This window comes from Rana temporaria, chromosome 3 (assembly GCF_905171775.1).
Source record: "Rana temporaria chromosome 3, aRanTem1.1, whole genome shotgun sequence".
Taxonomy (NCBI): domain Eukaryota; kingdom Metazoa; phylum Chordata; class Amphibia; order Anura; family Ranidae; genus Rana; species Rana temporaria.
In genome coordinates, this window is record NC_053491.1 from 193345497 (window position 1) to 193363560 (window position 18064).

The 18064-nt window shown below is 38.3% G+C and overlaps 1 protein-coding gene across 6 annotated transcripts in view; it reads left to right on the forward strand.

The window, feature by feature from the left end:
- The window catches only part of CPSF6 (cleavage and polyadenylation specific factor 6), a 52058-nt gene extending 34683 nt beyond the window's left edge, over positions 1–17375 (forward strand). For 2 of the 6 annotated variants that reach the window (XM_040344034.1, XM_040344033.1), the window contains exons 9-10: positions 159–349; positions 15381–17375. In XM_040344034.1, the coding sequence (XP_040199968.1) occupies positions 159–345 (187 nt within the window). In that variant the 3' untranslated portion in view covers positions 346–349; positions 15381–17375. Of the gene's footprint in view, positions 1–155; positions 353–10126; positions 10242–15380 lie in introns of those variants that run through there. The other 4 variants (XM_040344032.1, XM_040344029.1, XM_040344030.1 and 1 more) reach the window with 3 other exon arrangements.
- Positions 17376–18064: the final 689 nt, after the last annotated feature.

The following is an 18064-nucleotide window of genomic DNA, read 5'->3' on the forward strand; positions in this document are numbered from 1 at the left end:
CCTGAAGACCTGTTACTATACTGACTTTTAGCAATGTTAACTTTTAGGGAAGCCTTGCCTTTATTGTTCCTAGTGTGTCATATTGGAAAGCCTGTTTTTGTTAAGAAGGAATTGTTTTAGTTGTGAGGGGAAATTAACTGAATGATTTCCTTTAGAAGACGTGAGCGTTCAAGAGAAAGGGACCACAGTAGGTCCCGAGAAAAAAGCAGGCGACACAAATCTCGCAGCCGAGATCGCCATGAGGACTATTACCGGGAAAGAAGTCGTGAACGTGAGAGGCATCGCGATCGGGAACGGGATCGTGACAGGGAAAGAGACAGAGAGAGAGAGTATCGTCACCGATAAGCAGGTGGGTATATTAAGAAAAGGAGCCAAAGGTTTCATGGAGCAAAAAAGTATTTGTTTTTTTTGTAAAAGATTTCATATCCATGTGCAACACTTTGAAGGTGACCACCGAAAAGGGCTTTTTGTCGGAAATCATTTGTTCGCATTGGTAAGTAGCATCTAGCAACTAAATGTCCTTTGTAAAACCATATATGCTACTTCAAACCAGACATTTTATAGAAATATTTTTAAGAGGCTCCCCAATTTATCCTAAAGTGTCTGGTGCCAGTAGCAACCATTCACGGTCAGACTGCTGAAGCCAAGTGCCACCCAAAACTGGAACCTCTGCTCATTTGCTTCTCCCCCCTGCACCTTTTGGGGGGAGGGGGGGGGTGGTAACTGTACCTGTTTTTGACAGATCCCTGTCCCCACTTCCAGAAGATGGAGGGCTTCACAGCCGGTGTTCTATCAAATGCCTCATGTCAAAAAATGTTTCTGATGGGCTTGCGCATTCGCAGTACTAAACGTCACTCCAGCTGATATGTTTGATCAGCTGGCGTGATGTTCACACAGCACATGCACAGATAGTCTGAGGCATTATCTGACGGTAAGCAAACAGTAGAGGGAGAATGTACTTGTCAGCTCGAGCCTCGCTGTTGCAGGGTGAGTTCTGGGTGCATTGAAGGGTGGGTTTTGTGTGTGTTGCAACCCGCCCCTGCACACAGGCAAAACCCATTGTACAACACACTAAACCCGCCTTGCAACACACAAACACACCATTCAGCACACGGAAAACCTGCCCTGAAACAGCAGGGCATTATCTGACAAGTACGTTCTCCCTCCGTTATTTTCATAGCGTCATATGCCTCATGATCTGCGCATGCGCTGTGTTGACCTCATGCCAGCTGGTCAACATTTGGTACTGCGCATGCACAGACCCATTGCAGGCAGTATTCGACAAAACACTGAGTTCCCATAGTAGAGATGGCGGCGGCATCACCGCACAGCTGATTTGAAAATCGGCTGGGGTGCCAACATCACGGGCTCCCAGGACAGGTAAGTGTGCATATATTAAGTCAGCAGTTACAGTATTTGTAGCTGCTGACTTTTTATTCATTTTTTCCCTCCCTAACTGGAACACATCTAAGTGTAAAATCCACCATTTCTTTGATCTATGATTCATAAATCTACCTCATTGTCTTGTGCCAAAAAAAATGTGGTTCATACATTGCATTTTTAGCCTAAAGATAGTTTTTAGGCACATTTTGCAAAACATACATTGTATGGGAATATGCATTTACATGTGTCCATACATATTGGCATGCGGTTTGGTAAATTTCTGATGATTTCAATAGAATTCAGCAAATAAACGGACAAGTGAGAATGAGGCCGCCATGTAATGTTAGGAGGCCTAGGGTGGAGTAGTAGGTCTTGGCAGGCTTAAAGCCAATTCTGAGGAACCATAAGTCCTCCATTACAGTGCGGCTGTGCCTGCACTATACGTTTTAACTGCTGCTTTATGTCTAGGGGACAGGAAAAGCACTTTTACTTATCCACTGCTCTGGCATTGGACTGTCTCCCAGCATCTTCACGTCCAGTGTGAGCCTTGCATCAGTCTTGAGGACCTCTGAGGTCCTTAAACCGTTGGAGCATAGCAGGGTAGAGGCTGCAGGGACCAGTCTAGCGGGGCAGAACATTGGGTACATAAAATTGCTGTCCCCCTAGACATAAATGAGCAGGTAACCCATGTAGTGTGGGCGCAGCCCCACTGCAAGGGAGGAATTTGTTTTCCCAGAGTTTAGCTTTACACTTTACTTTTTTCTTTATATATGGCAGTTTCGACTTCAGAAATATTTGTTAAAAAGCATTGTTTTTTTGGCATAAGCTATTTTTGGGGCCCTTTCCCCTACAAATAAGGTACATAACTGTTCAGTCACTTTACTTTATTAAAAAATAAATTGAGTGTGCCTATTTTATATCGAGCACCAACTTGGAAGACATTGTTGTTGCACTGCAAACCAAAATGAGCATAACAATCCACCTCCCCACAGCCTAAAACCATGTTTGACAAAACTTTCTCATCTACGTGGCAAATGTTTCATTATTTTTTAGAAACAATGTGTGTGGAGCATTGTACCCCCCCCCTCCTTTTAAATAATAAAATAGTGGGATTCAGTGTTTTGATATTACTAAAGTATTTATAAAATGGAAGCTATTTTTGCAGTATGATGTTCCCACTACTATTTTGCAAAACTTGTTTCCAGGTATTTAATAATGGTCAAAATGAGAAATCGTGAAGTATTTTTTTAGTTTTTTAAAGTCACCATTGCGATTTTAGCAATCCCTCCCAGCAAAAAAAATATGGTTCAAACTTGCCTGTCCTGCTGCCTGGGACACTAAATTTCTTTCTTGAAAAGCTGAGCTTGCTAAAGAGTCTTCAGCACTTCAATCTCTGAGTGAATCAAGTACCTGTCCCCCTCCTGCACTTTGTGGTTTCTGCCACCGAAATGTAAACATTTAGGGCCAGATTCACAAAAGAGATACGACGGCGTATCTCCTGATACGCCGTCGTATCTCTGTGATCCGCCCGTCGTATCTATGCGGCTGATTCATAGAATCAGTTACGCATAGATAGCCCTAAGATCCGACAGGTGTAATTGACTTACACCGTCGGATCTTGGGATGCAATTCTAGGCCGGCCGCTAGGTGGTGATTCCATTGCGGTCGGCGTAGAATATGCAAATGACTAGTTACGTCGATTCACGAACGTACGCTTTACCCGTCGCTCTAAATTTACGTTGTTTCCGTCGAGCTACGCCGCGTAAAACTAAGGCTGCCCTCTAGGTGGCCTAGCCAATGTTAAGTATGGCCGTCGTTCCCGCGTCGAAATTTTAAAATTCACGTCGTTTGCGTAAGTCATCCGTGAATGGCGCTGGACGCCATTTACGTTAACGCCGAAACCAATGACGTCCTTGCGACGTCATTTAGCGCAATGCACGTCAGGTAATTTGACGGACGGAGCATGCGCAGTACGTTTGGCGCGGGAACGCGCCTAATTTAAATGGTGTCCGCCCCATTTGAATTAGGCGGGCTTGCGCGAGCGGATTTACGTCACACCGCCGCAAGTTTACAGGTAAGAGCTTTGTGAATCAGGCACTTGCGCTGTAAACTTGCGGCGGTGTAACGTAAATGGGATACGTTACGCCGCCGCTGCGCAACGTATTTGTCTGTGAATCTGGCCCTTAGTAAATTTTATTATAAGCCAACTGTAAGCTTTGATGCAAGTCTAGCTCACAAATTGTTTCCATGGAGCCCCTATATGATAACAATAAAGTTGAGTGGTAAAAATGTTAAAGTAGCATATGCCTTTCTAATTGTCAATTTTTTATTTATTTTTTTGTACTCTGTAAACCAAAATAAGATTTTACTAAATATTACGTGGTTAAAATAAAAATTGTCCTCCCCTCAAGAACACCAATCCTGCCACTAATTTTATTTTTTTAAGACGCCCGCCCCATTGACACGCTAACTTAGACGCATGCCTCAGAGGTGCCCAAGTATGAAAACATTGATTGGCATGTACAACAATATCGAATCTTTGTAGCACAATGAGAGCAATAATTCTCAAACCATGATTTCAGGTTAACTCTAAACTGATGATCTGTAAGGGTTTTAAATTGTTGCCTATGAAACATTGGAGGTTATTTACGAAAGGCAAATCCACTTTGCACTAAAAGTGCAATTGCTGTAGATCTGATGGAGACATTCATGGAAAATAAACATTTTTGCTTGCACATGATTAGATGATAAAATCAGCAGAGCTTCCCCTCAGAACTACAGCGACTGCACTTACAAGCTGTATTTCCCTTTAGTAAATCAACCCCATTGTACAAAAGTTAATCACTATTTTCTGGGGCGCACACAATGGCTTGATGTGTTTGGTATTTATGTACTTGGCACAACCTAATTTTTTATATCTTAACATTTGGCTACTGTATTGTGTTTATATGCACTAAAATTAAGTAATGTCATTTTACTGAAAATATGCTCTTTATAAACCATTGCATTTAATATTTGACATATAGAATTGGAAATACCACAATTTTATTCTACAGGATCTTTAAAAAAAAAAAAATTTAGGGGTTCTAATTCAGGCCTAAACTGCAAAAATAAATGCAAAAACAACTCTTGCAGCAAAAGGGTTTAAACCACAGCAGAACTGGGGGTCAGGCATTTGATACTCCCAGAAATGGCTACAAATTTGATTTAAAGGCAGATAATGGTAAAATGATTGCATAAATGGCAATTGTCGGGAGGATACGCTACTTCAGGACATAAACATTCTATTTCCTATATTGAAATAATGGAGCTATCGAAAGATAAAATGTGTGAACAGGCAGGTTTTTTTTTTTTTATTGTGGAAGAGACATACTATGTACTGTTTCTTCTGTAGTAAAGGGTGTGGGTTCTTGCCTGCCTTTTCACAATTTACTTTACAATGTACACTGAGATGCGCAGTTTCAGCATTTGCCATGATGAATGAACTCTTGTATATGCATGGGAGTCCTGTCATTTTCGTGATGGCCAATCAAGATGGCCAAAGATTCCAAACCTGGAAGAGAACCGGTCAAAGGAATTGGTGGCTGAAACTTGCTGATGTTGCATAGCTGGAGGGGAGGTGAGTATAGTTCTGCTGTAAGTTACACTTTTTTAACCTGTTTAACAATAGGGCTGTATCCACTGGGACATTCAATTGTATTAGGCCTTTTCTCTTTATTTTTAACCTCTTGCTGCCAGTCGCACGCATATATGAAGCCGCTTGGGAGGTGGGCCTTAATGCTGAGTGGCCACATATATGCGGCCCTGTTAAAACAACTAACCGTGCTGAGAGCATGCTCCCTGCACACTCCCAGCACGGTAGCCACGAGGATCGGTAAGCTCCTGATGCATACTTGCTTGTCGGGAGCTTCCTAATCATGTGACCACTGTGACAGCCAATCGCAGCGGTCTTATGTCCCAAATGCCCGCTTCTGCCTCCTGGCTTTTAGAACTCTTAAAGGGCCCAGGAGGTGGTCGGTGCGAAGGGGTAATAATTTTGCCAGTAACACACTTCTGTCCTGGGCAAAGTGGTTTTGTTTTTTACCTGCTGGAACGCTAGACAATGAGATGGCCAGGATACAAATTTTCACTACATATAAAGAAACACACATACAAATGCTGAGATATGTAGCTGCTCAGCCTTTATAAAACCGTGACAATGTGTGAATATATTATCTACATTGCAGAGGTGTGTGTGTGTGTGTGTGTGTGTGTGTGTGTGTGTGTGTGTGTGTGTGTTGTTTTTTTTATTTTTTATAATACTGCAAAGGTAAGGGTTTGTTTTCTCAAATATGTTTTGCTTTACAGTACACTATAACCACTTCAGCCCCATAAGATTTTACCCCCTTCCTCACCAGAGCACTTTTTACAATTTTTAGAAACACACGATCTGTCTTCTCTCCTCTGACAGCACAGGGATACACACACAAATCCCCGTGCTGGCGCTCGTGCACGTGATCACGGCCACACGCATCGTGTGCGTGCTGCCGGCCGCGCTTGTGCTCTCCTGGGCAGAGCAGTATATATACGGGATTTCGCCCAGGAGAGCCATTCTGCCGCTGTTTATCTGCGTGGGCCGGTCGGGAACTAGTTAAAGAATAAAATCAAACTATAGGTAGTGGAATAGCATTTCATGATTTAGCAAGTCTCTCATGGCTTTGGCACAAGTGTACCTCACTGAACTAGGGTTCTTTGGAAGAAAGAATCAATTAGGTTATAAACCTTTACCAGCTACTACTGAGCCTCCAGGTATAAAATGTTTCTACTGGTTTAATCTACCAGCCCCCGTCTCCACAGGCATGAGCATTTAATAATGTTTTACTCATGTAGGTCTTTAAGATAGAACAGAGTGGTATTTTGTTAGCGTAGGTGCTGCCAGCACCTGTGAACAAACTGGATGGCTTTTTCCTAACGAGCATTGCTTGCAGTGGGCCTGCGCTCCCCGGTGTGCTGATGACTAGGGCATCAGTCTTCTCTTCAGGTGAATTGCAGTCTGATCACTGTTTTTCATGTGCATTCTTCAAATCAATTGTATTGGTATTACCCATTGAGCAGGTTTTTTCCCAGTTAAGTGAGAGTCAGGTTATTGGCTCAATTTGAATTAAGGGCTTGGTGCTGCTCAATAAACAGGCCTGTACCCATCAACACTAATGAACAGCTTTCATTTTTCTTGTCCCCATGCCACTTGACTGCCCCTGCCCTCACATTCACCCTGGAGCAATCATGTCACTACACAGCTGCTGGCCAGTAGAGGAGAGAACGATTCTGCCAGCCCTGGCATTTCAGTGCCCAACTAACCTATTTGCTAGAACGTTTTTTGCAATCGCTATGGCAACCTGATGACTGGGAAATGTTCAGCTCTTTGTGTGTGTGTGTGTGTGTGTGTGTGTGTGTGTGTGTAACATAAAAATATATAGTGTATATTTGTGTCTAAACACTTTAGGCATTCCTATGATTTTTTTTTTTTTTTCCATCTTTTTGAACATTCACTCAGCCATGTGTTGGCTTATGTATTGTCTATACTTGGTATAAAATGGCTTTGGGACAGTATAAGGTTGCCAAAGAGGATGACTCATGTACTGGGGTATCCCTACTGGGGGATTGTATATCATTTTTTAAATATTTTTTGATTGTGTTCCAGGATTTTACCAAAATGTCAAATAGTGAGTAAACGCAAGCTCATTAGTCTTGGTATAAAGCCTAGATAAGCGAATGTCTTTTTTTGTTGTTGTAGTAAATGTTTATTTTTAAAATGTAAAATTATTTTAATAAAAAACGTCATGTAAATATACAAAATAAAACTGACCAAAAACCCTTCGAGTGTGTCACGAGATTAAGGCTATTTGTGTTGCTGCTGTTTTTAGCGTCCATGCTCTAGGGATGTTGCCTTTCTTGCTGCACCACTGGGCGAGTTGCTGACTTGGAGCTAAAACATGTAAACCAGGTGTTCCTGAAGGTGACTTGTCCTTCAAGTAGTGAGGGAACGTTATAGATTTGCCCATAGGCATACACATTTAGACATGAGTCGGCAGTGGTGGTTTTTATTGTGACAGATTCCCTTTTTAACTACTTGCTGACCAGCCGCAATCCTAGTGCAGCGACAGGTTTGATGCCCTGCGCAAATCGCTCCTGAGAGAGGGACAGAACAGAGATCTGTCAATGTAAACGGATCTCTGTTCTGTCAGCAGAGAGGAGACTGATCTGTTGTTCCTACTGATTAGGAACAATGATCGGTTTCCTCCTCCAGGCAGTCCCATCCCCACACAGTTAGAAACACTCCCTAGGACACACATTTAACCCCTTGATCGCCCCCTAGTGTTAACCCCTTCTCTGCCAGTGTCATTTATACATTATTCGGTGGCTATTTTTATCTCTGATTGCCAATGTCAATGGTCCCAAAAAGTGTCAAAAGGTGTCTGATCTGTCCACCACAATGTCACTGTCATGTTAAAAAAAATCTGATCACTAGTAAAAATAATAATAATACCATAACTCTATTTACAAAAAAAATAATAAAAACCGCAGTGGTCATCAAATGCCACTAAAAGAAAGCTCCATTTGTGGGATAAAAGGACATAATTTTGTTTGCTAACAGTCGCATGCAATTTTCGGTTAAAGCGAAGCAGTGCCATATTGCAAAAAATTACCTGGCCAGGAAGTGGGTAAATCCTTCTGGGGCTGAAGTGGTTGTAAAGGCAGAAGTTTTATTTTTTGACCTTGCTGTATAACCTTCTGCATGCAGCTCTACCCTCGGCACCCTCCCCTGTAAATATCTGAGCCTGATTTTGATCTAGTGATGTGCACAAGAGCCAAGTCTCTCTCCATCATCCGCCCCCCCCCCCCAATTGGCTCGGATACAACAGAAATCATTGGCCCCACTGCTGTCGATCAAAAAAATCACAAATAAATATCATTTTTAAATCACTATTAAATACAGTAAGCAGTGTCCGGTTTCAGAGGGCTATGAGTAGCCGCCTCCTGCTTCTAGAAAAAGTGTTGGAACTGCCTTCTATTTTTGTCAGTGAATAGTAGACGTTGTCTGATTAGCCGATGTGGAGATTGTGACTTCCTCTGCTCCACCTCGGCCAATCGGAACTCGCCTATAGTTATGGCATATGTAGAAATCGCTTTATCAAAGCTGGTCAACAATACGTTTTTAAAAATTGATTCCTGGAGTAGTTTTTTAGTGAAACCTGTGACCACTGCTTGGACGCATCATTGGATGCAAAATAAATCCTGTAAGAACTGTGCAATTTTGCCCCTGGTTGACAAAAATGGCACCAGTTCCTGTATGAAGTGCATGTGAATTCTCTTGTGCCTGGCTTGCTTGTGTTAAGCTGAGTGCATGCAGTTACCTGAGGGATTCTAATACAGTAAAACTTTGGATTACGATCATTATTCGTTCCGGAAACATGCTTGTAATCCAAAGCAGTGTATATCAAAGCAAATTTTCCCATAAAAACTAATGGAGACTCAAATAATTTTAAATTCATTCCACAACCTTTTTTTCATAAGTCCTTCAGTTTATAGTCCATATAAAAAGATTATAGCAATTTGATAATTTGTGTAACCATAAAATGTCCCTCCACAAGGGGATTAGAAGCAAAATCCGGCAGGAGCTAGAGAGTATGAGAGACGTGGAAAAAGAGGAAATGGATGGACAGCCGCACTCCAAAGGAACTTTAAGAGTCTTTATTAATAAAAATTAATAAAACTGGACATGCAAATCCAAAAGTACAGTCACAAGAGGGGACAGCCGACGCGTTTCGCACTGTTAGTGCTTAGTCATGAGCCATGACTAAGCACTAACAGTGTGCGAAACGCGTCAGCTTTGGAGTGCGGCTGTCCATCCATTTCCTCTTTTTCCACGTCTGCCTTGTGCATTGCCAGCACCTTGGATTCCTGGGAGGTTTCTCAAATTGTCTGCTTAAGTCCACCTGGAGCGGTGTTTCCTTTCCCTAGAGAGTATGAGAGGCGCCTCTAAGTGTAGTAATATGGTTACATTTAATGAAGGTACAACATTTAACTTGCATGGTTGATGATTAAAACAGGCACATCTAGGTATGCAGGCATCCACGGTAAAGCTGTTCACATAGACCGTCCTCTGCACCGCCGACTATTGCTACTGTTATTCTGCAATCGTGACCGGGAAGACTACCCTGCAGTAGAGCGATCTAAAAAAGTGAGGCTTGAACCGCTCGCGGAGCGCAGCGTGGAAGGGACAACGTCAATGGCAGTGCGGGGGATGGTCTATGTGGACAGCTTTACCCTGGCTGCCTGCATACTTGGATGTGCCTGTTTTAATCATCTACCATGTGCGTTTCTAAAAGTTGTACCTTCATTAAATGTAACCATATTGCTACACTTAGAGGCGTGCTTCTTTTTTATATTCTGTTGTCACATGACGCTGCTTGTATATCAAGACATCGCTTGTATATCAAGTCAAAGACATTTTTTAAATGTTGCTTGTATTGTAAAGCGCTCTCAAACCAAGGTTTTACTGTGATTTATAAATGATCAGCCCCTCTGATTTTTTTTTTTTCCCCCCTATTAAACTTACACATGGGCATTTAGATCCGTGCAATGGCCTTTTGTTCCATTTTGTGGAAAACAATAAACTATTGTTTATATTGTACAGTAGGTAACCTTTTTAATTGCAAAGAGACCATTGTATTAAAACTGTAATGCAGACATTTTCTTGCAGGCAATTGGGATCACATCAGAGTTCCAATTAAAAAATTTACGGACATATTTCCGGCTAAAATAATATGCATCTTAAAACGGGTAGTTTATATTTAGCTACACAGATCACAAAAAAACGAAAGGACTTTCCTTGTTGCATATTCGATTATAGTAGATTTAACTTCAGTATTGAATGGTATTACTTTTTGTTCAATGCACTTTAAAATATTTTTTTATTCAATTTCATTTTTTAATGAGAAAAAAAACAAATAAGTGTTTTTTTTTTTTTGTAAGACATGCTTTTTCTGTTTACCACAGTCACAGTTGCTAAGAATGAACTATTAGAATTCCAAAACTTTGACTCATTTACCTATTGTGATTTTGGACTATAATTTGTGCCTGGTTTATCATGTTGTGTTTCACTTTTTCACCATTAAAAAAATCTTTTTACATTGTTTGTGTTTTTATACAATTTCTTGTATAGTGTGCTTCCTAATATAGTGTTTCTACAAGTGCAAATGCATAATTGGCTCTAATGTTGCAAAAAAAAGCATGACTTTTAAATGAGATTCAGTGCTACTGTGTAACATTGGGGTTGATTTACTAAAATTGGAGAGTTGCACAATCTGGTGGAGGTCTGCATAGAACCCATCGGCTTCCAGGTTTTATTGTCGAGGCTTAATTGAACAAGCTGAAGTTAGAAGCTGATTGGTTACCATGCATAGCCGCACCAGATTTTGCACTCTTAGTTTTAGTAAATCAACCCAACTGACTGACTTGATACTTTTAAGTGTCCTTACAGCCTACAGCTCTTTTGCCTGACTTTTGGAAACCCACCTATGACTAATTTAAAGAAGTACACGTTTCAGAACCATAGTGGTGCCTGCACACACTTTTTTTTGCATTTTCCTCTGGTAGCTCAGGAGCCACAAATCCTATACCCCTGTAATCTGTAGAATTCAATGCCTGCAGTGTTCATTTCTTACCCTGCCCTTTACCAATACACAAATATTATTATTGATCCATCACTGTGATGGCCAGTCTTTTTGGCACATTAGAAATGTATAAGAGGGGATGGGCTATTTTTCAACGTGAATAAAAAGTATACAATCTTTCAGTTCACTACATCCTGTGCTTTTGGGCTGCAGTGAAAAAAATAACCAAGGGTATGTGCAGGCACCGCTTGGGTATATGGATTACACTGCTGTTACCTGTTTGCTATACTTGGGTGTATTTTTAAGAAGGTAGATGGCAAGACATACTTCACCTAACCTGCACATTCAAACACATGCGTGATTGACATGTCTTTATATATGGAACTGTCATATACACAAGGCACGTGTAAAGTTTTGGTGTTTTTGCATACGCCAGTCTTTAAATCTTTACATTTTATGCTGTGATTTTTGTAAATTGGTGAAATTGATTTCCATAATTTTATATGTAAACTTTTTGTAATACATGTTTTAGTTTGGAATAGTTCATTAAATAGGACTTACCATAGTCAAGGGGTGAATATCTTCCCCCACCCATCCTTTTTGTATTTGCAATTTTTCTTCAATAAATTCATTATAATTTTTTCTTTAAAACTGACTTAAAACTTAGATACTTAGATGGACTTATAAATAAACCTTTGAAACAGTAAAAGGTGTAGGTTTGTTTTTTTGCTCTGACATCCCACTGGGATTTTGGGTCTAGAATCCATCCCATGTTGGATTACAAGCGGTGCTTGGTGTTGCACAGTGCATGTATCATCAGTCTTTTTTTTTTTTAAACACTTTAACATGTGTAGTTTTAGTCTGCTTTAAGTCAGTTTTTGCTTGTATGTAATGATCTATATATCGGTGTGAGCAATCCACTTTTGTGGCCCTGTGTCGGAAGAATACTGCACTTTTAAAACAATAAGTTAGAGAATATACAAAACGGAATTGATCAATGGTGTGCATGATAGCTTGTGTGCATGATAGCTTAGGGATTTTTATTTTATTTAATAACGCACGGAGCGTGAATTCACTAAATATTTCCTGCAGATGAACCACCGTAATTTTAAAACACATGTACAAGGAAGATAACACCTGAAGTGAATGTTTGCTGAATGTCACATTTGCTGCTTTATAAATATACCCCTTTCTGTTTAAAAACACTCTTACGAATTAAAATAATGGAAATTAGGCATTTTTTATTTCATTTACTTAATCCCCCCTTTATGTATGAATATAAGCCTATCTCTAGTTTTGGGGAAATATTTTGGTGTTTTACTTGCTTTCTGACACGTATCAGTCTTCTGCACTGACACACTGGACATTCACGGTTGTTTTTTGTGGTGAATGGTTAAAAAAAATCCCCCTTTTTAAATATAATTATGGCCAAAAGGGAGTTAACTTTTTAATGTTAAATATATTTATACTGACGTTACGTTTCCTTTTTTTTTTTTTTTTCTTTTTTGTGTCCATGCTTTGTATATTTAATCTAACAAACAGCATTTAGTACACTGTCTGTAAATTATACACATGCTTGTAATAAACTGTCCCATGGACCAATACTGTAAACTATGACATCTGACATTTTGTAAACCTTGTCATTTTCTGTAACATTCATGACTATTTGCTGTAAAATATTCCTTTTGTAAAGCATTGCATTGATATAGCCTAACTATATTGATTGGCTGTTACCGTATGCTGTATTTAATGCTGGCCAGACGTGTGGTTACATTAATAGTGCTTGTATTTAAGGAAACAAACTTGTAGGAAAACCTTTTTTTTTTGTTAGTCGGGAACAGATTTGTGGTCTTGTTACATAGACCAAACGTTCCGTTCATTTCTTGCTGATCATGATCACTTGGCGTTTCTAGATGGTCATAATGCATTTTTTTTATGTCTGAAATGTATACTAGCAAGTAATACATTTTTTTTCTTTTTATGACTTTTTTATTTTTTTTCCTGTTATTTTGATTACATTTATTCAGAGAGATGAAGCCAAAATTGTATACAGCATGATGGGTATATTCTTATTGTCATGCCTATCCACACTGCTTCATGGGTTGAAGTAAGTCTGCGGTATTGTTGTTTTGGTATGTTATTGGCTCATTCTACATACTTAACATTTTCTTACTACACCAATACCTGTAAAAAAAAAAAAAGTCCTCTTAACGTGTCTTAATCAGGAGCGTTTAGCACATCTTCCTGTGTTCATATTATCGTAGGCCTGCATTTTATTTTTTTAACTTGTTGGGTTGGTAATTTTGATTTCCAAGTAACTCTTATTAGTAGCACATAGTGTTGGAATCACTATATTTATTAAAGCAGTACAATATATTATTGGCTTATGTCATCAAGAACTTTGAATATAAATCTTTTACTTAACACACACAAATACTTTAAATTTGACTAATGCTTAAAGAAATATAAGTATACTATTTTGCCAGGCATTTTTCTCATACCTGTGAGTGTAGAATCAGGGCATCTCCCAATGTCTCCATTGAGAGAATGCAGACTTAAGCCAGCCATGGAAGATTTTAATCTTGGCTGGTTCAGCAGGGACTGGCTGAGATTCAAACCATCTATGAGCAGGCTGATTGTACACAAGTCAATCCATCAATCGACTTGCGTACAACCAGCATACTGGATTTTTACATGCGATTAATGCCAGTGGCTATAGCAGCTAGCAATGACCGTGTTCTCCAGGCAGGGACTGCGCCCACACCCCCCACCGGGAGAACACTATAGCTCCATTGGAGGGATTCCCCCATCAACACTGACTGTGTTGATGGGGGAATCAAGTGATTTTTTTTCTTGCAGGAAAGCAAATCGTATCCTCTATGGTCTGCTTTTAGTAATGCTTCTGATGGCAACTTTTCTCTGTAAATAAATTGCATATTGTATGCTTTAGTAAATGTTGCTTTTGTCACTTTTTTTTTTTTTTTGTATATACTGCTTTAGCTTTGTAATGTGTATACTTGGTATGTATGTAATATACTTTTTTAAATGTAATGATATATCAGTTTTTTTCAGAAAAGTTGCATCTTAACTTCACATTGAGCTCATCATGCTTGCCCTGGGTGATCTAATTACAAGACCGTAACATTTTAAATTTCTTAAAACTGATAAATCTTAAATCATGGATGTCATTTAGGCTTGGGTTTAGTCTGAAATTTATACCAGCAACCTTCACTAGTTTATTTTTTATTGTTTGTAATATTTTATATGTTAAGCATATCTTGATACTTTTTACGCATTTCTTTATTTCCTAGCTAACAAAATGTTTATGAAAACAGTAGGAATTTAGTGTTCAATTTCAAATTGTCAAAATAAATCACTAGGATTTACTATGAATTTTTACAATTACAGAATTGTTTCATTTGTACTGTCTGTTTAGTGGAAAAGGACTGTGATTAAAAAAAAAGAAAACGCTTTTTATATAATGTATTGCACGCTAAACAGTTGGGCTAAAGTATTAAATGAGTAGAGGCTGTTTACTAAGCAAAGCAAGTCTTCTTAGGTTGGTAAATAAGGTGAAGTTGTGCATGCTTTGAATACCAAATTACTCAAGAAAAATGGGGGGGTGGCGGGGAAAGGATTATCTTCACCTTCCATAGTTGGATGATTGAAGTACCAGAGCTTTACCTTATTTACTAGATGCATAATGGTCACTTTACTTGAACAGTCTTCATTCCTTCAGTAAATCAACCTAAGTGTATTTAAAAAATAAAATAAAGATCTCAAATTTCGATTTTTTATTTTTTTTACCTTCCTGTCCAACTACATATGTAATTGTGTTTTTAATTATGTAGTGTTAATGTATTTTAAATGTCTTCCAAGTGCAGTTAGCATGTTTCTGTTTAGAATATGTGATGCATTTTGCAGACTTTTAAATGTAACCTTTGCCAAACCTTTTGAAATTTCAAAAAGCAATATTTTAAATTCTTAGTATACATACATATATATGTATATGTTTTTTAAATGATAGCCTATGAATATTGCACAGGTTTGCCTGTGTTAGGTGTTGTCTTAAAGCTAAGAATTTTGCTTGGATATGAGACCCTACCTAATACTCTGTTATGATTTTCTGTAAAACAAGTTCTCACAATTAAATTCCTATATGCATGTATATAAAATGCATTAGCTATTTTCGTTGCATGTGATGCGTTGGTTATTTTATCAAAATATGGCATTAACTTTAGTCTGTTGTAATTGCTTACAAAATGTTTGTACTCTTATCAGAGATTTTGTATGTTATGAACTGTAGCAAAAATCTACATCACAAATCTTAAAACGTTACAGCTGAAAGAAGAGGATCATCTTTAAAGATCACATTTTCATCTAATGGAAAAGAAGATACTTGGCCATCAGTTTGCTTCATATGATTCAACAACTCAAAGTTACGGATAAAAATGAGCAGATCTAGATGTGAATAAAGCAATTCTGCAAACATGGTAACCAGTAGATCTACTTTTATTTTTTATGTTGCATAAATGTTTTATTTGAAGGAAACCTGTGACTTAAACCTTATTAGCTCTTGCAACTTGGGTTTATACATTATATTTACAATTTATAATGTACAAGCAGTTGGGAAAAAAATGCTCTTTCTTGTTTTTATAGTTGTTTATTCCTGTTAAAATTTTTGTGTCCTGATAATGTCTGTAAATACCACCTCAATTACAGTAGATATAGTGTTGTAATAAACTGTTTAATGGGGCTGATGTGTAAAGCTGTTCAAGTTATTTGCTGTTTACACCTCAGGGAAAGGTTTGATTTTGGCAGTATATTCTTTTTTACAAAACAGATTTTATTCCACATACACTGAAGTTTTTAGAGATGCATTGGCATAGTTTCCTGTCTCATTTATTTATTTACTAGATAAACACATTTTTATTCATTGTATTTCTCGACCAATAGCTTGGTTATCGGTGGTCCTGTGTCAAATACAAACTCGGTACATTCATTTGAGACCAGCCACGATTGTGTCCTTAAATGGTTAACCATTCCATTTTTGTTTTTGACTGTATATTGAAAAATAAAATGTTAGAATATTGCAAGAAAATGGAATGTCACTATTGGTGTTGCAAATTTGCTCTTGGCACAAAAAAAAAAATCCAGATTGGCTAACGCTTGACTGGCAGCTTGTCATCTCATTAATTATGAAATTACCACTCCTCCCACTGTAAATAATGGGTGGTGGAGTTGACTTTCCTTTCTACCCAAAATTATTTTTCTTTCTGTGAAAGATTTATAGTAAATTACCACTACATTCTCATGAGGCCATGTATGTTCACGAGTTTCCAAGACCTTTGGTGGCATGATCATTTTTCAAACTGCTTGGTTACTGTTACTGTTCTGTTAAACAGGTTCTTCCATTTAGTGGAGAAAGTATTCTCTGCAAAATATTTTGTGAGTAAAAAAAATAAATTGGGAATTTTTTTCACACTGTGTAGCAAGCCAAGGAATGTTTAATTTCTTATGTGTCTAGGGACCCTACCATCAGTGTTTGTTGTAATCAACTAACAAATTTTATTTTCATAAGGGATTTTTTAAAAGTAAAAGCTCCCCGCCCCCACCCCTCTTCCCCCGGAAAAACAAAAAATGTTCTAGTTTTTCTGACGTGTTTAAAGACTTTTTGCCTAAAATGACATATACACAGGTAAGTATTTCATCAGTGTATTTCTCAACTCTAGAAGTATGTATTATAATATTTTTTTTTAAGATGAACTGGTTTTGTATCCTATAAGCTGTAAAAATAGGCTTTATAAAACATTGTCCTCCAATTTGTTTTTCACTTTTATGAAACTGATTTTACATGCATGGCTATTCAAATCAAAACTGTCTGGAGCATTGCTCTGTAAATATTCTTTTTACTGCTGATTTAAAAAAAATAACCTGTGATATGTGTACAGACTGATGTCTAGAGTTAGGAAATGTTGTTTATGGACAAAATGTCTTTTCTTTCTCTCCCCCCCTTATCTGGCCACTCTGTATTTTTTGTAGCTTACATCTTACTGATGTAAATAACACCTATGTGTTATCAAGTTAAACTTTATTTTCATATATAGAGATTTTAATGTGGTACAATTTAGCTATTGCCAAAATATTGTAAACTGTGAAGTGCGTGAATTGAAATTTGCTCATTATTGTGAAGTGTTTTGTTTGTTTACCGGTCCAACTAATTTATAGACGCATGTTTGGGTGTTTAGATTTTATTTTTATTTTTTAATGCTTGTTTTTAATTATTCTAAGCTTAAGCTGTGAAATATTGCTATAAATAAACTTTTTTTCATCATATGTTAATGTTTGGTTTTGCAAGCCAAGACTGCTGCACTTGTAAGTAAACTGCAAATCTGTTCTCTGGGCTAAATTTGTATATAGATAAACACTAGACCCTTTTTTTTTTCTTCTTCTTCTTCTTCTATTCACAAAGAATCGTATATTGGGAACTTGGAAACATTTTCTGTATATTTACTAAATAGGGCTTGTGTCAAAAGGGATTACACTGGCAAACAAATGTAGTCCAGTCCAGGATAACTTAACTGCCATCATGCTAGTGTCCTAGGAGGATGTGTTTGTCCACTCTGCTGGAAATGGTCTAATCAATTTCTTTGCTAGCATTGGTAGTTCTTCACGAAGGTGCTCCCCTGCTTTCCAAAGAGGAAAGCGCATCTATTAGTGTATTGCAGACACTTGGCTTGCATCTCAAATGCTTTGGTGCAGGCGCAAAGTTCCAGGGGCCACCGTTTAGCTCCCAGTCCCCTCCTTGGTTTCTAATTTCCAACCTTACTGTGTCATTGCACAGATTAGCAGATCTCTAGCTTGCTTTCTAGGGGATTTTGAATAAAGGAGTGTTTAGTGACAGTATTTCACTACATGTTGAATGTTTATCTTCTCAAGGGAAGCATTTGTTTGGTCCTACCTTGGATGATTACATCCAGAAAGTGTCATGGGGTAAGAGTACTTCCAAGTTGTATTCTTTTAGC